The 25,458-nt window shown below is 33.6% G+C and overlaps 1 protein-coding gene across 5 annotated transcripts; it reads right to left on the bottom strand.

Moving 5' to 3' along the window:
• Positions 1-430: 430 nt before the first annotated feature.
• LOC108036025 (paired box protein Pax-6) lies at positions 431-25,003 on the bottom strand. Of its 5 annotated transcripts, none has more exons than XM_017111958.3 (9): positions 24,275-25,003; positions 21,426-21,606; positions 16,538-16,775; positions 11,141-11,317; positions 9,343-9,425; positions 4,121-4,375; positions 3,910-4,058; positions 981-1,183; positions 431-912 (listed from the first exon to the last, which is right to left on the bottom strand). In XM_017111958.3, the coding sequence occupies exons 1-9, from the start codon at positions 24,523-24,525 to the stop codon at positions 833-835; spliced, it is 1,617 nt and encodes a 538-aa protein (XP_016967447.1). In that variant the 5' UTR covers positions 24,526-25,003; the 3' UTR covers positions 431-832. The 5 variants fall into 5 exon arrangements, with proteins under 5 accessions (XP_016967447.1, XP_016967446.1, XP_016967445.1 ...); XM_017111957.3 differs by having other exon boundaries at positions 431-927; positions 9,355-9,425; positions 24,275-25,002; XM_017111956.3 differs by having other exon boundaries at positions 431-927; positions 24,275-25,001.
• Between the last annotated feature and the right edge of the window lie 455 nt (positions 25,004-25,458).

Below are 25,458 nucleotides of genomic sequence, written 5' to 3'. Positions count from 1 at the left end.
AATTGAACAGGAACACAAATAATTTTTTGGGGCACCCACAATTATATATATAGAAATATATATGAAATTTTTATGTATATATATAGAAATATATATGAAATTTTGATGTTATATATAGATATATACATAAAAATTTCAGTTGGGTTGAAAATAGGCTGATAATCAAAAAAATTTTCGTATTACTAACGAAATATATATATATATTAATATATATATATACAATACATATTTATATATATATATAATACATATTTAAATATATATATAATATATATTTATATATTATATTATATATATTATATATATATATATATTTATAAATATATAATATATAAATATATAATATATATAATATATTAATATATATAATATATTAATATATATATATTATATATTTATTATATATTTATATATTTTTTTTTTTGCGTGTCGTACATGTTTTTTATATTAAAAAAAATGAAGGTATGCTATAATAAAATTCTCAGCAGATGGGGAATTAAAAACTTAGAAAAGCTTACGAAAAATCCAGAGCGTTGGCACTACCAAATGATTCTGATTTGCATGGAATACGTGGTGATATGGGAACTATAAGGCCTTGGCCTATGACAACATCTACATCCTTCCCCGCCCCCATTTTCATGCTTAAATATCTTGAACAGCACATTTTCGGACTACTCAAACTTGGTGGGACATTGTTGCTATTTGTAGTTTGCATAGTAACATCTGAATGCGCTTTTTGGTGATGATTCTGCTCCTCAACTGCATGTGCGGCAGCGATTGCAGCGGCAGTTGCCTTTGATAGAATTTCTGGTGGTAAATTAAAGATTGACGATCACTGAAGACGTGGCCAGTAGTTGCTTCCCGCGAGGTCCGATGCATTTTGCGTTGAAATCTGGACAGGCACCGAAACGCCTGCAGAAATGACCCCTGGAAAAATGTAATGTTAAATGTACTTTAGAAAAAATGTATTCTCTTCTTACCTGTATTTGATGATGTCATTGGAGAACTGTTGGCATAAACGCCATGCTGAGGTGGCTGCTGGTGCGCAGCTGCAGGATTGCAAGCTGTGTTTCGGTGGTGTGGTGGTACATATGGAGATCCTAGTGATAACGGATCATGAAACATGTAAGGATAGGCATCTCGTTGCTGTAAGCAAGACGGTGTCATCGATCCTAATGATGAGCTGTTGTATGGTTAAATATGTTCAAAAAATTGTATTAGATTTAATTTTAAATAAAACAGTTCAATACTAATTGAGTTAATAATAATAATATATTGATAAGTGTGGGTGAAAATGATACTACACCTAGAATCAATTTGTGTGCCCTTGCAAAGGATGGCAGTCAGAAGTTTGCAACTCAGTGAGGGAGACGTTTCCGACCCCATAAAATATAAATGTTCTTGATCAGCATTACTAGACGAGTCGATCTAGCCATGTCCGTCCGTCCGTCTGTCCATGCGTTTCTACGCAAACTAGTCTGTCAGTTCTTTCTTTCTTTTACAGGTAGTAAATAAATCGAAACCAGCCGGATCATACAACTATATCATATAGCTCCCATAGGAATAATCGGAACAATTTTTTTTAAAATTATATTTATGGTGTTTTTCAACATAACCTCCTTCGCTTGGAAGTAAAATTTTTTAATTGGTTTTGTTTTTTTTTTTTTTATCAAAATCGGATGACTATGTCATATAGCTGCCATAGGAACGATCGGAAGATTAGTGCGAAAATAATATGAAAAAAATGATATCTTTGGTTTTTTTTTAACATATAACCTCCTACGCACATTTTTTAATTGGTTTTGAATTTCGAATTAAATTTTATCAAAATCATACAACTGTACCATATAGCTGCCATAGGAACGGTCGAAAAACCGGAAAAAAAAGGAATTTGAAAAAATTATATCTTTGGTGTTTTTTAACAAATAACCTCCTATGCTTGGAACTAAAATTTTTTAGTTCTGAATTTTGAAAAAGAAGACTTCAGACCGATAGCTTAAAAACTGAGAGACTAGTTTGCGTAGAAACGGACGATAGATCGACTCGTCTAGTTATGCTGATCAAGAATATACATACATTATAGGGTCGGAAACGACTCCTTCAATGCATTGCAAACTGAAATCATTACACCCTCTGCAAAGTGAGATATATATGTGTATGAGATAGTATGTGAGCGCCAGACAGATTTAGGAAGCGACATGCCAATTGTGACATTTTGACTGTTCTATTTTTATAATTTTCGATATTCTCATCTGAGACGGACAGACGGACATGGCTAGATTGACTCGGCTAATGATCCTATGCAAAGATATATATACTTTATGGGGTCGGAAACGCTTGGTTCTACTTTTGCAACTTTCCGACGAAATAAATTTGTCACACATATCCTCTGGCCCGTCCATCAAAAACAAAGCGCTAGGCCTCTGAGCCACGCACACATTTTTTTTACAACTTACTTTGTTGTCCATAAAATAAAAAGAAAACGCGGTGTCATATCCTTGCTGAGAATTGCTAAAGACAATTTTGACAGAACGATGAGAAATGACACAACCGCGAATTATTTAGAGGATGACTTTCTTTTTGATAATACGATTTTTATGTACAGAGTCGAACGTCAGTTTAATCCTTTCTTAAGGAGCATAACTAAAACGTCTTCAAAACAAAGTCTTCCCACTTATTTGTGACACCGGTCCTAACTTTTGGAAATGTCTTTTCTTAACCTAAGATTGAGCTTGATAATCTTTTCTAGTTTTGAACTGAGATTGACAAAAATAACTTTGCTGAAAGTGCAATCTGTCGGTAGAAAAACTTTTTATGAAAAACGTGAAGTATAAACTTTAACAATACCATATAAAAACGTTCCAACGCTTGCTAGAACTTTTTGATATTTTAATTTGTATTAATAATATGAACCCCACGTCATTTCAGTGCCCAGATACTGTCTACCCGCTTATACATATATTATATATTGTTGATCAGCATATAGACGCAAATAAGTCTCGGAGATGTGAAGCTATCGAGATGAAAGCTATAAAAAAGTGTTCTTTTTTATTTGCAGGTAGTATATAAGTCAGAACGAGAATAAGTCAGATGTGTTTAGCTGCACAATTTTCATAAAGCGTGCCGAATGTAAAAAAATTAAGAAAATTAATTTATTTAGTAGATTGTATAATACATTTTCGTCATAAATGTTGATATCAGAACTTTTGTTTGTCACTAGATTTTTAACTCGTTCAGTGGTGTTTTTGTTTGATACGGTAATATATTGCAATGAATAAGGTAGAAGGAAGCGTTTTCGACCCGATAAAGTTTATATATTTTTAATCAGGATCACTTGCCGAGTCGATCTAGCCATGTCCGTCTGTCTGTCTGTTTGTATGAATGCTGATATATCGGAAACTCTAAAACCTAGATTAGCCAAACTTGCAGATTCCTGGGCTTCCTGCATAGCGCAAGTTTGTTTCAGCGGTGCCACGTCCACTCTAACGCCCACAATTCGCGAAAGACTGTAGCGCCTACAGCTTTTATGATAGAAACAAAATTGTATCGTCCACACTACCATTTATTCAAATAACCGGTAGGTGGCGCTTTACAATATCTCTTTGTTGGCTATATATCTCCATTTCTCTTTTGATCTCATAAGCTGAGTAACAGGTATCTAATAATCGAGGCACTCGAGGTACTTTACTATAGCGTTCTTTCTTGTTATTTTTCTAAACATCGGAAAGTTTTTGACTTATAGTGCTCCGACTTGACCGACCTGCAATGGTCGTTATTATTCTTCTGGCACTCATTTAAAACCAAGTTAATCCCAAAACTTTTTAAATTCACACTCAACATTTTTTTGGGTTTCCTTTTGTGACGAGCGTGAAAATATACACGTGGACCTAGGTACTTGTAGTATCTTACTTGTAGTTTTCAGCCATTGTAGCTATGGGTTGCGGGATAGATGAGTACATGGCGTTAAAGCCAGTGTTCAAGGGTAGCCGCGGTGCAACTGCCTGAAGTGGTGGACTTTCAGAGGTGGTGTGTGCGGCGTTAGCGTCTCCACCCAGAACCTATAAAGTATGTTATTAGGAAATCTATAATATATCTATCTATCTAAAATAAATAATCTTACAGTTGGCCCATTCGGTGTCTCGGGTATGCTATTGCTAATTATAGCCGATGACGCCCGTTCCGATACGTTGAGTGTTGAGCTGGTAATGCCGGGTGTTGAGTTATTCGACGTTGCTACTGTGGAATTTACAGCTGTCCCCGAAGGATTATTTGTCGTGCTGGCTCGACCACTGCCACCAACATTATCGGCCGACCGCCTCTGAGTTCTCATCTTTTCTTCCCGACGCCATTTGGCGCGGCGGTTTGAGAACCAGACCTGTTATAAATATTTTAGGTTGGAATTAATTAATTTTCCTACAATCCGATGTTAGACTGAGCTCTTATCGGATAAAACAGATATCAACTAAAATTAAAAACAGGAATAAACGGGAATGACTAAGTATGTTATAAAATACTGCGACTCCATAAAAAGCTGTGTACATTTTTAGTTATTAGTTGGAGATATTTATTTTTTCATTATTCGTATACTGTGGCAAAACTTAATAGAATAATAAAACCGAAAAGTTAATTCTTTATTTTGCATAATTTGTATACTAGGCAAAACTTGATTGTAAAATTACAACTATTTATCTAAGCCAGAAATCATTCATTTGAACTTGTCCTGAGTATTGTCGCTAAGTATTTAACACACCCGTGAATATCTGTATTACCGTTAATGACAGTCCTGCAAACTCCAGAAAAATCAAGGAAGAACGCTATAGTCGAGTGCTAGTAAAAAAAAAAAACATGCTGGAAGCATATCTTCATCCCTTTCGCACTCCTTTTAGCTAAGTTACGGGTATAAAATACTCGATGCTATTGATTATATCGTTTTCTCCCGTTGATTATCTTAGGAAATCGCGGTACTGGATAAATTTTTAATATTTTTGAGATAATCCACCTTTTCTATAGTATTACCAAAACATTAGAAGAAATAGTTAATGTTTGCATATGCACCTGGTTCAGCAAGGAAAAACTGTTTATTCAAAAAAATTCGTGTATGTATGTTGATTAACAAACAGTCACAGTCTAATGAACCTATTTCATTGGTCACGCATTTCATCGTAAGAGCCGAAACACCCTTTGTATGCGGTTTAACTTGCAGCATCACCCAAACGAAATAAAGCGAACTTCAGCTTTAGTGAGGCAAAAGGGGTGAATAGGGATTACAATGTTTAATATTTTTTGAGTGTGACATTTATTGCTTAGCTTTATTGTTGCCACTCCCACTCCAGTTGACATGTTTCCCCTTAGGTCCTCCAAACTTACAATCCTGATTTGAACCCGTTATTACTACTCAATGAGAAAAATCGCAATGAGTTTCAAGTGTTTTTACAGTCAAATTGTTTTTATTCACTTAAACAAATAATGGAGAGCGTAACGATGAATATTTCATCTCACACTGACGACAAAAACATTTTGTGATAAACAACACAGTAGCCATAGGGGTGAATATTACATTTAAGGGATGACTTTTAAATCGTCCGCTTCGTAGCATACACTTGACTCTTAGAGTTGAAGTGCTGTGCAATTACGTTACAAACTACATTTTCAAGAACCACGCACTGCCTTAAACCATTGAGCCTTAGACATTAATAACGTACAATTATCACTGTGAAGGGAAGTGTACTGTAATATACTAATGTAATAGTTCGATCGTAGCAAGTGATACACAAATCAAAAAGTATTGCAATAATTGGAACGCTTTATAAATATCATTCGGAACGCTTTATAAAAATCTAAACCAAAGCATGTTAAATAGCGTGCAAAATGTAAAAAATTAAGAAAATGTATTTTTAAAAAATAAATTTCGTCAATTTTTGTTAAAAATACGGTATTTAGACAAGTCATGTTAGAAAAGTGTGTTTTATAACATATAACCTTCTAAGCTTGGAAATAACATTTTTTAATTAGTTCTGAATTTTGAATTACATTTTTTCAAAATCGGAAGAAACTGACACAAGTTTGTCATGAGTGCATACGAGACCGAGTGATCGGACAACTATAAAAAAAATGATATCATTGGTGTTTTTCAACATATCCTCCTACGCTTGGAAATAAAATTTTGCAATAAAAATATAGCTTTGGTGTTTTTTGACATATATCTTATAATATTGGGAATCACACTTTTTTCAACATATACCCTCCTATGCTTGGAAATAAAATTTAGCAATAAAAATATAGCTTTGGTGTTTTTTGACATATATCTTATAATATTGGGAATAACACTTTTTATATTTTTTCGAATTAAGTTAAATAAAAATCGGTTGACTCTAACATATATAGATATAATTTTTTTTAATGCTACTGAAGTTACCAACAATCCTTAAAAATTAACATGGTGTTACTAACGTTGACTATTTTTATAACTGCAAGGGCATACAAACTTCGGCCTGCCGAAGCTAACTTCCTTTTTTGTGTATGCTGACCCAAAAAAATCTTTGAGTGTCAATTTGATAAGCGGGGGTGAAAATGACAATAAACCTAGGATCACTTTTTTGGGATCAATTTGATCCTAAATGAGTGTCAGAAACATTCTACATTGTATTAAAAATCGTATTTGATCAAAATTAGTGTGATTTTGACCAATTCCAGGGTCTCTTCAATACCAATAAATGTCTTTCTATTCTATATCAAACATTTCAGTATTAGTGGTCTTTGAATGAGGTGAGTAGCTCTCATCACTGTGGACGGCAGTCCACGTAGTGACGAAACGCACCAGGTGGGTGTGCGAAAGCGACTACTATACATACACGACGAAATGAACATCGAAAGATTTGGCAAAAACTAAAAGAATTGCATACCAAAACCCTTGTTCTTCACATAGTTGTATTCTACTAGGTGAAAAGCAAGGGTTTTTTATCCCCCCTGGCATCCCCATTTAAAATACACTCAACTGTCAAATTCGGATTCTCCGTTCAAAAGTAATACGCATAGCAAGATTTTCGGGTCCCCTCAAAATGAAAGTTTAAGTCCTGAAAATTAAAGAGCATGTTATACATGTTATACTGCCTGAGCATTGACCTTTTTTTGTGTGTATCCAAACTCTATTTGAAGGTCCTGGAAATTTAAAATGATGTTAAATAGTTTAATAGAATAAAACATTGATTATACCACTTTTGGAAAAATTACCAATGGCATCATATACTAGTTCAGAACATCTGATACTGTCTCAGCTTTATATAGTTACATACATTTATTACATTTTCACTTTCTACATTTACTACATTCTGCAATTCAATATGCCTTTGCTTAGTTGTTCGATTTTAATGAAGCCGTAGATTAAATTTGCGTCACAAAAGTCACTATATTTTAACCTCGTTAAGAGGTGTTTTTGTAATATATAATTTTACTAATCATATAGAAATGAATATTTTAATGGTTTTATGCAATTCTCAGATACAGCAACATGTATATACATTTGTATGTATATTTAGAACGCTGTTGGTTACATACATACATATTTACGCAGGAATGTGTATCTACCCATATACACTGTGTACGGGCATATATGTATTTATATATATATTTATATATATATATATAAATATATATATATATATATAAGATTATTAACTTTAATTTTAAAAAAATAATTTATTTGTTTAATTTTGGATGTAAAACCAAAAACTTATTTGTGTTATATTGATACTAAGATCGTATCAACTTGACACAAAAAATGCCCTTCTTGTACCCCGAATTAGTTTGAAATTACTGCAAAATAGTGTCAATGTGTCTATTCGACAGCAAAATGAATCAAATTCATATTTTCAAAAATATCAAAATGACACTAAAATTGTGCGAATTAGATCTTCTTCGTATCAGATATTTTTTTACACTCAATAGTATCACATTGACACTTAAATAAGGACACATTGATGATGCTTTTTTTTGGGTGTAGGAAACTAATTTAAACTGATACGTATTGGTCACGATGACCTGTGCCGCGCGTTAAACTTTGTAAAGACCCTTCCCCACCTACAACGTGGGGATTACAAAAATAATCGATGTTGAATCCAAGTAAGATTCACCTCGAAACCGAGATCAATTCAAAAAAGATTCATCTCGAAACCAAGATCAATTCGATGTCGAGAACGGCAATTCGAATCATGAACAATTCATCTCGAAATCGAACATCTCAAAAGGCCCTTTGCAAAACGAGAAGACTTCGGCATTGAGAATTTTAATATGGTTCGATACGCTAATGATGCTAAATAAAAAAAATTAATTGAAATTTATTAGTTTCTTCCACACCTAACGATTGACCTAAAAAAGTTTGCCCTATTTAATGCCCATAATGTTTAGATATCTGTCTGTCTCCCATAACTTTATAATAAAAATGCGACTCAGTTGCGCTTTACAATCTTGCTTTGCTGCTGATTGAAAAGGTATGTAATTAAATGTGTTTTGCAAATTCAATAACGTTATTATTATTATGATGTTAACATTAGACTATAAACAATGTTGTTAGGTAATATTTTGTTTAATCAACTTCTAATAAGTTTCCTTAATTTAATTTAAAGTTCAATAAGTATTTTTAAAATTAAATCCTTGCCAAATGCGGCCAAATACAAATACACCTTTTCCAATACACCATTATAGGAATTTTTCTGCAAGCGCTTTCACCTGTCTGGCGCTCACATATTTTAATATATAAAGTTAAAATTGGATCCGCATATACCATAGTACCAATAAACAAATCTTGTCCAAAAACGGGTCAAGGTCATACAATACCTAAAACTATGGTATTAAAATAATTAACTTAAAATTGTATTACATAATTGAACATTTTCGGCGGAGTATTATGTAAAACTTACATCATTTATAAACTGCAAATTTCGTATTAAGCCATATGGGCTTATTTTGAAGAAATTATTCCCATAACAATGAGTTCTAAGCTTATTATCCTTAAAAGTAGGACAATAGTAAAATATTAAAACTAATAACTAACTCCAATGTTTTGTCTATTAAATATTTTTAAGTTTTATTTTCTTAAAGTTCTGAATTTGCAAAATAAGTTATGTTTTATTTGATTTATTTTGACAATATCTGTCGGTCAAAATTGGTTTTTCTCGGACTATAAGTTAAGTTGGCTAGACAAGTTCATAATTATAAATTTTTATAAAACAATTAAGCTTATATCCATACAATAAAATAAATGTTTAATGTAAAAATTAAAAAAAATTGAGTTTTGCAAAGTACGGCTACAAACAGAATATAATTAAACAAAACTGAAAGACAAACCTGAATACGTGCCTCTGGCAAACCAATTTTATCTGCAAGTCTTTCGCGCGCAAAAACATCCGGATAGTGCGTTCGTTCAAATTCTGTAATGCACGTCAAATGAAGGTTATATTTTTAAATTACAGTTATTTATAGGAACAGATTACTTACATATTAAAAGAATTAGGGATATTTTGTGAAATTTTTTAAGTCAAATCAAAAATTGGCTATCTGTCTGTTAATAAAGAAAAATAAAACAAAAAAAATCTCTAAAGGTTATAAGTGCTCGGCGAATTTTGCAATCTTTTGCATTATCAGAGAAGTTGCTGGATGTCTGTATATCGCTTTACTCGTGCCATGAAATTTTCTTTAACGCTTTGGTTATAATGACGAGACCAAAGCCCAATCGTCGCAAAGGAGGAACCCAGTCGTGTCAAGACCGAAAATAGCAAAATCGCCGAGCACGATACACTTATATCCCTTACGCCTCTAACAACCAAACAATGAATGATATACACTTAATTCTTGGTACAGATGTTCGGGAAGAGTGTACTAACATAACAAAACTATGAGAGCTATAAGATATAGTTGTCTAATCCGGCTGGATTCGCCTTATGGGCCCTTCTTTTACAAACCGAACACCTTTTTAAGTTGACATTTTTGATTTGCCTGAAACTTTTTTTTACAAATACTATTCGGTAAATAAGTAAACACAAGTATCAGGATTTGGACAAAAAAAAAAAATTTTTTTACTAATAAATTTGGTTTATTTTTTTGGGAAAAGTAGTTCTTTTTCAAAAAGTACCCTCTGTTTGTAAGTCTATACCTTCATATGTAGATATCCGATTAATTTCGACTTTTGCATAAAATCCTCTAATCTTTTCTTTTTTGACAAATTTTTTTTATAAATGGAAAATTTTTTTTATAAAAACAAATTCAAATTAAAAAAAAATTTCTTAAGTATTGCACCCACAAAAATTGTTTTTAATATTTAAATTTGGCCTCATTTGTCACCTTCAATGAGTTTTTTTTTTTTTTTTGAGACATTTTTTGTTTTTAAAATATTGAAATATTGAAGTTACTACTTACTAGCTCACTAGCCCTCTAATATTTTCTCTAGCCAACCGCTCGCTCCTATTAGAACCTTATGGCGTTTGTATTTCTGAGTTATTTAACAAGCTTTTGATAATCTCTAAATAAAAAAGGAAATATATTTAATGAAGATCAAAGGAGTATTTATTTTACCACTTCTTAATTATTAATTTAAGTTTATTTTATTTATTTTGGGTTTTTGATATAAAGCAGTGAAAGGATAACGTGCCTTTAACAGTCATCGTTTTTTGGAATCTTTTTTCTAACTTTTTCTCTTCAACAGCATGTTCCGCGTTGGTTGAAAATTTGACTGTTATATTTGGTAGAGACTTGGATGCCCATTCGAATAACTGCCAGACAACTAAATGATATCCCTTTAAGCTATAATCTTATTATAAATGTTTGTGATTTAAGCGTAGCAGACCCTGTTGATTAAAAAAAAATATTAAAAACCAGTAAAATTAGGCGTTAAACCAGGGGATTCACAAAGCCGAGCCACGAAGCGAAAAATTCGATATAATCTTCAAATTGTAATTAATATAGTTAAATAAACATGTCAATAAAATGTTTTTCGAAACTAGAATAAAAAAAATGTATGTATATAATTTCCTTTTATTCGTAAAATTAAAATGGTTTTTTAAAATGGCCGCATTCAAATGTAGTCAGTTTATGATTTGATTATTAATAATTAGATTTGATTTAGATTTGATTTTTAATAAATATATACCTTTTTCGAGACTGTCGATTTGTTCATTGGAAAAAGAGGTCCGATTCCGTTGCAATTTCCTTTTCAGACGCAAACGCATTTGTGAGTCCTCGTCTCCAGATGAATTATGTTCAGAATTACCATCCGATGTACTATCGTGAGAGTTCGGGTGCGAAACGTCTGCTGAATATTGTAAGTCTGAACCAAATATTAAGAAATAGATATTACTTATTTTAGTCAAATGTTTCATTACATTTTAATGCTGAAAAAAATATATAAATTAAGTTTTAGCCACGCCTTCTTCGCCCTTTACAACCCTTTACCAACAAAAATCGTTAAATTATGTGAAATTCGAATTAACTCACCTAGGGCCGGTTTTTCGAGTGCCGGATAAGATTTCTTGAACAGAAAAAGTCCCTGCTAAGAAATTTTTACTTTCTCGGGGCTCAATGTGAAAGTTAATTTTGACAGGGACTCAGACTCCCTAGACCAAGTGAAAGCTTATTTTAATAAGCCAGCTAAGATGAAATTTTTTAATAATATAATAATCAAAGCAAGCCATGTATTGACAGTTTACAGCTACATTTTGTGACTAACAGCACTGTGTCATTGTTTCTCGTTTAGTTAAATTAAAGGCTTTGGAGAAAAGCAAGTTGCTTCTACGACCACTTTATCTGGTCTTTTATTGTCAAAACTTTTTAGTATAAAGCTCATAAACACCTTTAAATTAGACGTGCTTTAAACTTAGATCAATGCACAACACTTTAAACCTGTTATGCTCAGGAAGAATGCAATAGGAAGAATGCAATAGTGGAATGGCTCGACTATCAGATACCCGTTACTCAGCTTAAGATAACAAATGGGAAATGGGGATATATAACCAGCAAAGCTATGTGGGCGGCAGACAGATCTAAGCGTTACACCGTCTGTCGATAGGTTTTGATGAGACAAACACAATTCAATTAAAATTTTGTTTCTATCATAAAAACTGTAGGCGCTACAGATTTTCGCGAATTGTGGGCGTTAGAGTGGACATAGCACCCCACTGAAGCAAACTTGCGCTGCGAAGGAAGCCCAGGTATCTGCATGCCAAGTATGCCAGTTGCAGCTCTTATACAAAGTTTCCGAGATCTCAGCGTTCTTACGGACAGACAGGCAGACGGACATGGCTAGATCGACTCGGTTAGTGATCCTGATCAAGAATATATATCCTTTATGGAGTCGGAAACGATTCCTCCTACTTGTTACATACTTTCCGACGAATCTAGTATACCCTTTTTCTCTACGAGTAACGGGTATAATTATTTTTATAAGCATAATAAATATGCTTCGCTAGGCACAATTTAAACTGCCTGGTCCTCTTTTAATAACAAACTTAAATTATCTGATCTTTTTTTTCGCTGTTGGCATGTCCCATTACACCTATACCCTTTCTAAAGCGAAACATATTCGACTATTTAATGTTTTCTATTTGAGTAAAATCAGTATAAACTTTTAAAAATATAAATATTGAAATGTTTTGAATATTAAAATAAGACTTAACAGACTAAATTTCTGTAACTAAACTAACTAAGTTATTACGTTATAATAGTAATTTAATACACAAAATTATAAGTAATATCAATTGCTCTCTTTTATTAAGATTAAAAAATGTACTCTTAGAAAACTATATTATTAGTTTTTTTTTTTTAATACAATAATGTTTCTAATATATTATGTAATTCGCTGCGCCACAAAAAATTGTCCACCAGAATTTTAGATGCTAGCTGATCACAACGGAGAGACACAATTGGAACTTGCGAATTCGCGATTAATCTATTTCTGACCGTTCTGTCAAATTTGCGCTGCAAGTCAAACATTTTTGAAAAAGGATGATACCATAGCTTGATGGTATGTAAGTAGGTGTTTGAAAAAATACATTTATTTGTCTCATCCATCGGCCGATCGGTTTCAAAACTATTGCAATACGATATTTAATTTCGAACAAACAAATTAAGACCAAAATGTATTTATGTCGCTTAGTCTTTTTTGTTGCGCTCCGGGGATAAGGAAGAATATTAATTAAATTATTTTCGCCACAAAATCATGAAGGTGTGATCGTAACTAACTTTTTACCTTGTTGAGGGGTTTTTTTGCTTGATATAATTCTACCCGGGAAAGGTATCTTATATATTCCTTTCTTCATTTTCTTAAAATAATTGTTTTTGAATCGAGTTACAGATATACTTATGACAAAGGAACGACATTAGAATAAAAAGAATGGCATGAAAGGGACGGTGGATGTTTACTGGCAATAAAGACATATGTTAGCCCAATTTATAGATTGAAGAACAACAAAAACAATAAAGTTTCAGAAGCAGGAACAAAATAGCTGGTTCAATAAGTCTTAATAGCAAACAACAAATGACTAACAAATTAACTATTTGTTTGCCCTAATGTTTGATCATCTGTGACAAAATACTTGCAATTGTGTGATTGCTATGACTAAAGGGGGTTGAATTTTATTTAGCAGAGGGTCTTTTATTTGAAGAGTGGGGAAAGGAATTGGCCGCTTTGACAATACAACCGCTCCGCCCAGCAGTCAACTAGTCTTGCAACTTCTTTCAAATTAGTCTACATTTGCTGATAAATTTTATTATATTTTATATCCCTGCGCTATAAGTGCACACTTATAATTAGTTAGTCACATTCAGGGCTGTCACAGAAACCGGCGACGGAAACCAACCCATTTAAACCGTAGGTGTCACAGAAATTAGAGCGATTTCCTTTTTTCGGTAAAATGAACGGAAAAAGACCAGGGGTAAATACATAAACTAAATAACGAATATTGAATAATTATAGATTTCTCCAAAATGTTGTATTTTAAAGTTCGAGTAAGTTGGGTCATTTTTTCAAGACGGTTTATATAATGCTTTTTTAAATATAACCCCAAGTAAATATAAAATTGTAGTATTCAGATAGTTCATAGATTTTAATAGTGCTTTTCGGAAAATTGGTTGGAAGAAATCGAGGCACTCGATACTCGCTAATCAGCTTAAGATAACAAATGGAAAATTGAGATATATAACTAGAAAAACGATATTTTAGGGCGCCATCTACCTGCTGTTTCAGAAGCTGTTATATGGGCCGCAGACAGTTTTAAGCGTTTAAGCCGTTTGTGGGCATTAGGGTGGGCGTGGCACATAGTGCCAGGTATTGATGAGACAAACACAATTCAGTTATAATTTTGATCCTATCATAATAACTGTAGGCGCTACAGATTTTCGCGAATTGTGGGCGTTAGAGTGGGAGTGGCACCCCGCTGAAACCCAGGAATCTGCATGCCAAGTTAGACTGTTCTAGCTCCTATAGTTTCCGAGATATCAGGTCTCATACGGACAGGCAGACATGGCTAGATCGACTCGGATAATGATCATGAGCAAAGATATCTATAATTTATGGGGTCGGAAACGCTTTCTTCTACCTGTTACATACTTTCCGACGAATCTAGTATACCCTTTTACTCTACCCTTAACGGGTATACAAATATTCCATTACTTCCCTAAGCCGTTCTTTGATTTTAATTCGAAATTCAGATCTAATTAAAAAATGTTATTTCCAAGCGTAGGACGTTATACGTTAAAAAACTCCAAAGATATAATTTGTTCATAATATTTTCCCATTAATTTTCCGATTGTTCGTAAGGCAGCTATATGATGATATGATTTTTTCCCCGATAGTTTTTATGGGAGCTAACAACAAGACTTTTGGGAAAGATTCAGCCCGATAGCTTAAAAACTGAGAGACTAGTTTGCGTAGAAACGGACAGACAGACGGGCGGACAGACGGACGGACAGACAAGTATGGCTAAATCGACTCGTCTAGTGATGCTGATCAAGAATATATATACTTTATGGGGTCGGAAGCGTTTCCTTCACTGCGTTGCAAACTTCTGACTGAAATCAATATACCCTCTGCAAGGGTATAAAAAAAAATTAAATAATTTTTTTTAATATCACTGAAGTCAGCAACAATCCTTCAAAATTTCACATGATGTTGCTAAAGTTGATTATTTCTTATAAGTGCAAGGCTATATTGTTTTTTCGTTTTGTATTGGTGCCGTATATTGTTTCATTACCGAATACCATTTATGGAAAACTGCTGCGGTAAGTTTTTTGAAAAGATAATTATATCCCTCACTCGTCACTATTTTGTAAAAGAACATTTAAATTCTAGGAACGATCCATAATGTCAAATTAAGGTTACGTGGGTTGTTGTGATACACGGTCAAAACTTCTTAAGTTAAACACATCACTTTATAAATATATTTTGAAAAGTCCATGATTTCCAATAATTACTTAGGGTAGGGTAATAGTCAAGACAAAAATCCCAAATAATTATATCGACTTCAATTATTTGATACTTTTGTTTCTGTGGTGCTTACAACTTGTTCGTGAGGGCATCAAAAATTGTATTTAAACAGCGAAAGAGAAAAGATTTGTAAACCAAATAAGAAAATAAGCTATTTAGCAACAGTTTGTGCTTTTCTCTTTTGTGCCTTATGATGGTTAGTTCAGCCAAAAAATTCCTATTATCAAGATACACGATACGATACTTTTTAGCATATAAAAGTACAAGAATTTGAGTTTTATACAATTTTCATCGAAAAAAAATAATGCGCCGTCGGTAGCCAAGCTCCGAGGGTCTCCAAGAAAAGAGATTTGCATTGTACTGCATGACTTTGTACTAGATCATCAGAAAAATAAAAACAAAAATTGTTTATTATTAAAATGTTTCCGAAGGTAAATATTAATAGGAACGATCAGAAAATTAGTTTTAAAATATTATGAAAAAATTATATCTTCGGTGTTTTTAACATATAACCTTCTAAGCTTGGAAATAACATTTTTTAATTAGTTCTGAATTTTGAATTAAATTTTATCAAAATTGTAAATAACATTTTTAAATTAGTTCTGTTATATTATGTTATATGCGAAAACTCATTAGAAATATTCTGAATTTCACAAGATTGGGATGTGTCATTTGGAGGCGATTTAATAAGAGAGAATTCATCGAAAATAATTTAAATGTAAAATGGGACGTGTCACCTGCAGGTGACAGGCCATACCACAAATAAAGAAACAGTAAAGGAGCACAGAATTGTAAAAAAACCATTACTTATTTATTATATATCGTAAATTTTTTGACAACCAAATTTCTTTAATTTAAACACAGAACGCCAACAAACGCCCATTACGCAAAAACCGGGTTGTCACCTACATTTTCAAAGTTCTTGGGATTTTTTTATTAATATTAATATTTATTTACATGCCAAACATGTACGATTTGACTCCGCTCTAATTTTTTTTTAACATCAAACTTCCCTTCTTGTTAGTGTTAATCCCTTTAGATTTTGATAATTTTAATTTTTTTACTTGCCTCTTTTTTGAACATCGTCTCGATTGACTTGTCCAGATAAATTTGTTGGAGCTGACACAACCGAAGCTGCTGGCGGTAGGGCCAAATGTGCCGTCGTTGTATTGCTTGGATACCAGGCCCATCCTCCCGTTTGGCCATTAAACATGCGAAGCTTTTCGTAAACAGACTCGTTTTGTTGCTGCGCTTGTTGCTCCTTCTGTGAGGCCAAGTTGCGCAAGACTCGATTAATGGATGAAACCTGCAATTAATATCAGTTCAATGCTTACAAAAAAATATATCATTTAAAGAAAAAGTATGTAAAAAGAAAAAATCAGTTTTCTTATTTGTACTCAATCATACGTATGTACTTATCTACCGAAACACACCTACTTGTACACGTATCAAGCTAGCTGTGCTCCGTTACATCAGTTTTACCACTTATAAGATGTGTTGCGTAACGAGGCCCATTTTCGAGCAAACGGTGCCAGATATCAAAACTACTAAAACACAACCTACTTCCTTCGGACTACCTAAGCGAACTCCGGGTTTCTGCGTCATTTCTTGAACCACCCCCATATCTGCTACATGATTGGCCAACCTCTTTTTCACCCAAGCCAATCCGCTTTTGTGAACGAGAGAGATATATATACAAGCTTCCACAGCCAAAGGGATAGGACTATTGTGGTTTACTCGCAATGCTATCGATTTTAAACCTTATGCCGCATCACATGAAATATAGATACACAAATACTTATTTTTTTGTTTGCAAATATAGAAACTTAGAAAACATCGAAAAACTAAACTTTACTAAAAACTACGAGCTATGTGGTGCCAGCTCCAACATTTGATTGAAGTTAGCAAAATATCTGTCAATATTATGAAAATTAAGTTGAAACGCTATACCCGTTATTCATGTAAAAGGAGTGCGAGGGAAATATTAAAGATATGCTTGCAGCTTGCGTATCCTTGCCACCACATACGAGTATATCACCGATTGGTGGCGCGCGCATGCTTCTGCATGCATGTCGTGTTCCATCTCAATTGACTCTGCAAAACATTGATCATATTTGGTTGTAACATTTAAATTAATCGTCCGACTTTAATCATTTTTGGCATGTTGATGTGTGTTTATAATAACAACACAATCACATTAAAAACTTTTCAAAATATTAAAAGATGTGGTCGGTGCTTTTCCAAAATCTCAGCGTTAATACGGACAGACAGACATAGATTGACTCGCTTAGTAATCCTGATCAACAATATGTGCTTTATGGGGTCAGAAACGCTTCTTTCTGCTGTTTCTGTTTCATACTTCCCCACGAATCTTGAATACCCTTGTATTCTACGCCTTCAACAAACAAAAGTTCTGATATCATCTTCTGTAACAAATGTGTAATAAACGATCTACATTTTCAGAAGTTTTTGTTTTATATTAGAGCAAATCGTGTTAGAAAGATACGCACAAAAAAGGTCAATGCTCAGGCAGTGTCAAAAGTTGAGGAATCTGAATTTAATTTAAAATCGCTTGTTTTGGAAAATTAAAAAAAAAGACTACAAAAATCTTACTAAAAAAAAACATTGGCCAATAATATTTAAACGGTGGTAATTAGACAAATTAAATTAAGTATTTCAAAATATCTTTTTAAAGACGTATAGCACGAGCCTGTAGCTTTAGTACTTCAGAAGTTATGGGTATACAAAATAGAGCTATTTATAGCTGTTTTCTTGCCAAACTAGCTAGTTTTTTCAAAAGGGGTAGAACTAATTTTTCTTATATTGAGCTGCTAATATCGTCTACAATTTTCCGGACTCTAAAATAACGTTTGTAAAATAAAATTTGTATCCCATTCTTTTAGTTTTTGCAATACATTTCGATTGATTTGTCATCCGAAACTATCGGACGATTACTGTACATTTTCATTTCTTCGTGTATATATAGTTGTCGTCTTTGCACACTCTCCTGGTGCGCTTTATCACTACAGGGACTGCCGTTCATAGTGATGTTATTGACTTTCTTATTTTAATGGTGAATGCCTTTAAAATATAATATAATTGCTTTGCGGCTTTCCTCTATATTTTTCTAGTATTTAGATAAATAATTTTATCAGTGTGGCTGTGGACTACTTACGATTTCTTTAAAAATATTGTTCAAAATGCTGAAATGTTAAAGGAATGATATTCGTAGAAAGAACAAGAAACAAGGACAAGAAAAGGGTAAACATACAAAAAAAGTTTTGATATCGACTTTTCTAAAAATTATTCTTGTCCATTCAACTAAATAAATAAACTTTATAAAATGTTCTTATTCGACATGCTGCAATAATATATACCTTTAATGCGAGATGCTTAAATGTTATTTAAAGTTTTAGTGTCAAATTGTGTGAAAAAATCTTTTTCATTCGGCCCGCTTCAGCTAAATATTTATGCTTCTCGTATTTAAAGACATATTCTATTGCAGAGTGCCGATCATTATGTTTTAAAATACAATTTGCCTGCTAGCTTTATTTCTTGTTTGAAATGTTTTACATTTTTGATTTGCCGTGACTAAAGTTAGACTTCTTTATTTTTGAAGTACATTTTAAAATTTCGCATGAAAAAGGGTCTTTGTATACATGCGAGCAGCGTCATTAGGAAACATGAAAAATGCCACTTTTACAGTTGACATAAGTGGCGGCACGTGCGATGGCCATGGGCCAAACGTTTTTGTACATTTGTTCTTCATTTAACACAAGCACATTGACATCGTGGTGAAATATGCCTATAATGAATTACTCGACCATTTGTGAGTAAAAACATCAAAGAACATCAAATAAACTCAAAAACAAGAAAGGAAGTTAACTTCGCCAAGCCGAAGTTTGTATACCCTTGCAGTTATAAAAAAAATCAATAATTTTATTAAATTGAATTTGAAATTCTTAACAACACAAAAATTTATTTTCCCAATATTATAAGATAATATGTAAAAATGCCCCAACGCTATAATTTGTTTCACATTATTTCCCACCAATTATCCGATCGTTCCTATGACAGCTATATGATATAGATTTTAATGAAATTGATTGATTTTTTTTTTGAAACTGCAAGGGTATACAAACTTAGTCTTGCCGAAGTTATCTTCGTTTCTTGTTTTATTTTTAATATCACTGAAGTCACTAACTATTCTTAAAAATTTCACATGGTGTTACTAACGTTGATTATTTCTTATAACTGCAAGGGTATACAAACTTCGGCTTGCCAGAGTTAACTTTCTTTCTTGTTGTAATATTTTTGAAAAATTTTTCCTTTTATTTTAATTATTATCATAGCAAAGGTATTTGGCGCCGACACTTTAATTATAGTGACTATAGCGACTATCCCCACTTTTTAAAAAGTTGAGTGATAAAAACTGTCGAAATGGAGAAGTGCAATTGCGTTACATAAGCTGAAGTTTGTATTTTATATATTAAAGTTAAAATATTGTTATTTTAGTTAAAATGTTGGTTTTCTAACTATATTTTTACTTTCTTGCTTTTTTAAATTCGGACTAAATAAACTTTTACGTCTCCACAAACTATTTTACCACAACCTAATCCCCCAGGTAAGGTTTATTCGGAATCCTGGTGGACATGTTGAAAAAGATACAAGCATGCCTTTGTTTACCTGAAAATGAAAATGTTTTTATGCGGCTTATACTATCGGAAAACGATAGAGAGCAGGAAACAGGACGAGAGTGTGTCAAAAATATCTTATCCCTAATCTATTTTAAATAGGATGGATTGGGTTTGTTCCTAAGTTATTTAATCCTTTGTGCGCCCTTGCTTATCGCGTTTGAGTCTATTCTAGCCCTTTTGAGCGGACTCTGCCTCTGATGTCCTTTCTTAGACGAAATCCTTTCAACCCTCCGCTGCCTAATACTGCGAGCATTTATGTTTCCTGAATTTGGTACACTAAACTTCTAGGGATTGGCGAAGTTATCGTTCCTATTGTTTTCTGTGCCTTATTGCAAAGTTTAATTTTTAGGAGATGTCTAAATATTATACTATCTAAATAAGACAAGCCTATTTTAAAACTCAAAAAAGTGTATTTACTTTACTTTTAAACTGTTCATAAGAGACCCATTTAATTGTTTTAATACCTATATCTAAACTTTATAAATGTACCACTACATTTTTGTATATACATGTATATTCCGGCTTGGAATGCTGGTATAATGACAATGAAAACTATATTTTTTGTCGGGCGTGTACCTAAACGTCAATATCTAGCAAGAGAGGGAAGTTAGGGATGTATCCTGCAGATTCTAGTAAGTAAATATTAATATACCTCTGGGTATTTCCAACAAACAGTCTATTGAGCACAGAAAAAAGTTGACTTTGTAGTAACGAAGCGCACCATGAAAGTGTGCGTAGGCGAAAACTTTATATACAGGAAGAACTGAAAATCTATAGTGATAGACGCCCACAAGCGTCCAAAACTCTAGAGCTCACAGTTTAAATGCTGGAAAAAAACTTTAACTGAAATGAAATGGGTTCGTCAATCGATAGGTAGCTAGTTTAGCACGGCCACTTTATTATCAAAAGCACTTAAATCTGCCTCATCCTAGAGACTTTAAAATTGACAATTAACGTACTAACATCTATTAATTAATAAAGGCATTCCGAAACGATAAAAATATGCTCAATAAATTTTGGTTTACCCATAACATTTTTAATTGTCAAATAGATTGTATTGCCCTAAGGCATATGTACATACTCGCCCATGCAGTCATTAATTTTCCTTTTTGAGTACGATAAAGCAGTCTTATCTTTTAAATAATCTGGAATTTGAGATACCATATTGCTGCCAATATATTTGTTTGGTATGTATACAGATATTTTAAAATGGTTAGAAACGTGCGAAAGAAACCTTGTGTTGAGATTTAAAAACTTACACTTGGAATGTTATCACTATTGCAAACTTGCTCGGACAGCAGTCTATCCCTTATTTCCCATGCAAATATGCTGGGACATTCCCGTTTATAGTCCGCAATTTTTTGTACGACCGGGGTTGTAGCTACTCGTGGTTTTGAACCACCTATCGCTCGAGGTTTAATTGATCCTGTTTCATAATATCTAAAAATAAAAAGAGACATTTTTAATGGTTCAGTTAAAAATTCATTATTAACGATAAAACTTCAATTAAATGTCCTATTTCCTGTAATTTAGAGTTTTAACGATTTAAATAAAAATCTTTATTGTTGAGACTGCGATTACTCGTAGGTTTAAAGGGTGTATTGCATTATTGCAAAGAATGTACACATACAAATGTAGGTATGTGCATATATTCTTGGCTTTATATACTCCAATCCAACCGGTCGGTTGCAACCCTCGAACAATTTCTTGTTTCTTCATTTTATTTATTAAGGCGCCTTAATTATTTCGCTGTAGAAAAATTACCTTCCTCTTTTGGAAAATTACCGTTTTTTAAATATTTTCTTTGAACCCAACGAAGTTACAAGGTTCCAAATTAATTACGCCAGCCAACAAAAGGTAAAATAAATTGAGTCGTCAATCTAAAGTTTTTTTTGTTTTACAAAAAATTATTAAAACGCAAGTCTGACAGTGCAAACATTAATACTGAAAATAATCTCTTCAGGTTTCGTATCAGAACGTGTGCATGTTGATGGAGCGATCGATCGATACCTTTTACGCTTATTATAACTAACAATAAGAAAATCCTGACAACTACAAACCAAACTAATTTTAGGAGAACGAAGTTGCGCCGGGTGAAGCTATACAAGTATAGTTTCAATTTTAAATTTTTTTAATTTTTTCGATCAACACCTTTTTTTTAGTTTTGGATGACAGTACTTTTTAGAGACATATTGAGAGATTCTGTTGCATAAGTAATTTAGAAAATATGTCCTTAAAATCTTTTTTTGATATCCCGCTAAGTGTTCTTAGGGTCGTTGAACAAAAACTTTAAACCTCGAGCTACTTCATAAACCCATAATGCTCTCAAGACGCTAAAATCAAAAAGCGATCCATACAAACCCACAACCAACGGCTTACCCCAAAAACAAGTTATACCCTTGCAGAGGAGGAACTTCAGTCAGAAGTTTGCAACGCAGTGAAGGAGACCTTTCCGACCCCATAAAGTTTATATATTATTGATCAGCGTCACTGGACGAGTCGATCTAGCCATGTCCGTCTGTCCGTCCGTTTCTACGCAAACTAGTCTCTCAGTTTTAAAGCTATCGGGCTGAAACTTTCCTAAAAGTCTTCTTTCTATTGCAGGTAGTATATAAGTCGGAACCAGCCGGATCGGACAACTATATCTTATAGCTCCCATAGGAATTTTCGGAAAAAGAGTGGTAAAATAATATGAAATTTTATCTTCGGTGTTTTTTAGCATATAACCTCCTACGCTTGGAAATAACATTTTTTAATTGGAGTTAAATTAAATTGTAATTAAATTTTATACAAATCGGACGACTATAACATATTATATTATTTTATTTAACTGCAAGGGTATACAAACTTCGGCTTGCCTTTCTTTTTTTTCGAATAACTTTTGAACGGGGTATCTGGTTTTAGCGAATGACGTCATTCGTCATGTATTCTCTCAGGAATAAAACTGTTTAATGATCGGGGACATTTATACAACACCTCCAATTTACTACATTTTCATTTTTACAGATTCACTGCTCATTCTGCCATACAAATTAAAATTTGAATATTGTGTGTCACTTGTTACAATCAGACCATCAAGCAAAAGATAAGAAAAATAGGAATTTAAGCTTAAGCTTTTCAGTATTTCCATTACCAGTGGCGCTGCTATTGGTGATGTATGCTAATCCGAATGTCCTGGTATTTCATTATACCCGTTACTTGAGAGTATCAGCCTAGTCGATATAGTTATGTTCCCCTGTCCGTCCGTATAAGCGCTAAAATCTCGGAAACAATAAGAACTAGAGGAGTGGGGCTTGTCTCAGGGAGTCACGCCCACTCTACCGCCCGCAATCCGCAAAAAACTGTAAAGCCTAAAGTTTTCATGAAAAAAATTCATTACTTAAATGTTTTTTTTTATAATACCTATCTATTGACCTACGGAAATGTTTGCCACGCCCACAAGTGGTCAAAACACATAAATCTGTCTGCCGCCCACATACAATATATTGAAAAAAAGAGTAGGTTGCGCATTATGATACCGCTGTGCTGCTCAATTTCCTTTTTGCTTTCTTAAGATGAGTAAGGGTTATCTGATAATCGAGGCACTCGACTATAAATCAAAGTACGGGTATATGAGAACTGAACCTTGTAATTAAATAAAAAACAGTTCTTGTTTTTATTTTGGTTAGTGGTGGTAGTTTAGACTGTATGTTAATGTAAAATAAAAATACCTCTTGACTACCCGAAAATTGGTTTGAAGTTAACTTATACAATTAATTATCCCTGTTAAATACTGCTAATATCATACAATATCACCACTTGACTAGGTAACTAGAGACGATCGCACATTAAAAATACACAGCGTCTGATATCTAATATAAATAAAATTCACATGTGATCGTCACGGCCCCTTTACCTCGTTTAAAGTCGATTTTATTTTATATAATCCAGGCGGAAACATAAACCTTATGGTATGAAAAGATTTTGGTGTCACCCGAGGCCATACCCATTTTAAGCATGGATTTCGTTCTGGGCGGAAACTCGACTTCTCTTTTTTTAGAAAAGTCTACTTTTGCATGATTAAAGTCCCTAATAGTTATTTACCCTAATAGTTAATAGACTGCCTCACCTGCCCAGAATTTTGCTTACGCAGCCGTTGGAAACTTGCAGTATTCTCGAAATATCACAAGGTCGGGCGCCCGAGTGAGCTAATTCGACTATTTTTTGGCGCGTTGAGTCGGGCAGTGGTCGGCCATTGACATACACGCCGCCCAGTTGATTAATGCCACTATGGCCCGCCGTGGAGCACCCAAATAGGGTACTTTGCCCGACTGACGAGTGAGGGTGCCCATGCATTATGTGTTCGGTTGTTAGCATCATGATGAATTAGATGTTATACGATTGCGGGGATAGAGCTTCGATGACTGGCGTGTTCGAATATGTATGTTTAAAATTGGTACGACACGAGTACTCTTATTGCCGTATTTATTGCTGTTTCAACAGAATTTCGTTGTCAACTTTTTTACATTACACAAATATGGTAAATTCACTTGGTAATCGAACTCTTGACCATCACTTTAATTCGGCATTTGGACATTTACCACTTTACTGGTTTTACAGTTCTTATATTTTTACTTTAGGCGTTTAGTTCTGGTCGCACACGATTGGAACAGAGTGTTTTAACTAATGCACCATAGATAGTATTCTTCATTTTAATCCTGAGAGCACCCGCCGAAGGTACGGATCCGCAGCCCGGCGGCAGCGCCACGGATGGCGACCTAGTTTATTAATCTGAGAATAATTTGCATTCGAAATGATCAAATCGTGACGTAGCTATCGGTTTTACTTTGAACAAAAATTTCTTTTACTAACTGGTTTCAGTGACGAGGCGCGCACTTAGCCAAGCGAAACGTTAATGAGCTCTCATGCGAAAAAACACTGGCAAGAGCAACGGCGAAAGCATCGACCAGCCATTTTGACAAAATTTATCTGCCTGTCTCTTTCATTTTGCAGTCCACGGGGCCAACGACTCCGCTGTTTCCCGTGTCACGAAGAGAGATAGCTGTAGTGACATATAGGGAATGAGAAAATGGAAATGGGGGTTGGAAAAAGAACGTGCAGCTCGCGAATGGGAGTTGAGTGGGAGAGAGATGGCTATGGATGGGAGGCACCTTTAACTTTATGAATTGAATTCAGTGATAATAACGGTGGCAAATAAAACTTAAATTATATAAACTTAGATGTGTATATATATGTATGTTTTTATCCGTCTGCGTATGCATATGCTGGCTTATGAGGATATCAACTTTACTG

The sequence above is a fragment of the Drosophila biarmipes genome, chromosome 4 (assembly GCF_025231255.1).
Source record: "Drosophila biarmipes strain raj3 chromosome 4, RU_DBia_V1.1, whole genome shotgun sequence".
Taxonomy (NCBI): domain Eukaryota; kingdom Metazoa; phylum Arthropoda; class Insecta; order Diptera; family Drosophilidae; genus Drosophila; species Drosophila biarmipes.
This window is presented reverse-complemented; position numbering and strand designations above follow the sequence as displayed.

Coding starts and splice junctions, on each gene's coding strand:
- LOC108036025 (XM_017111956.3), bottom strand. CDS start 24,525: ATGATGCTAACAACCGAACACATAATGCATGGGCACCCTCACTCGTCA. Junction 11,318..16,537: donor AGACGATGTTCAAAAAAGAG/GCAAGTAAAAAA, acceptor TATTTGGTTCAG/ACTTACAATATTCAGCAGAC. Junction 4,059..4,120: donor AGACACCGAATGGGCCAACT/GTAAGATTATTT, acceptor CATACTTTATAG/GTTCTGGGTGGAGACGCTAA.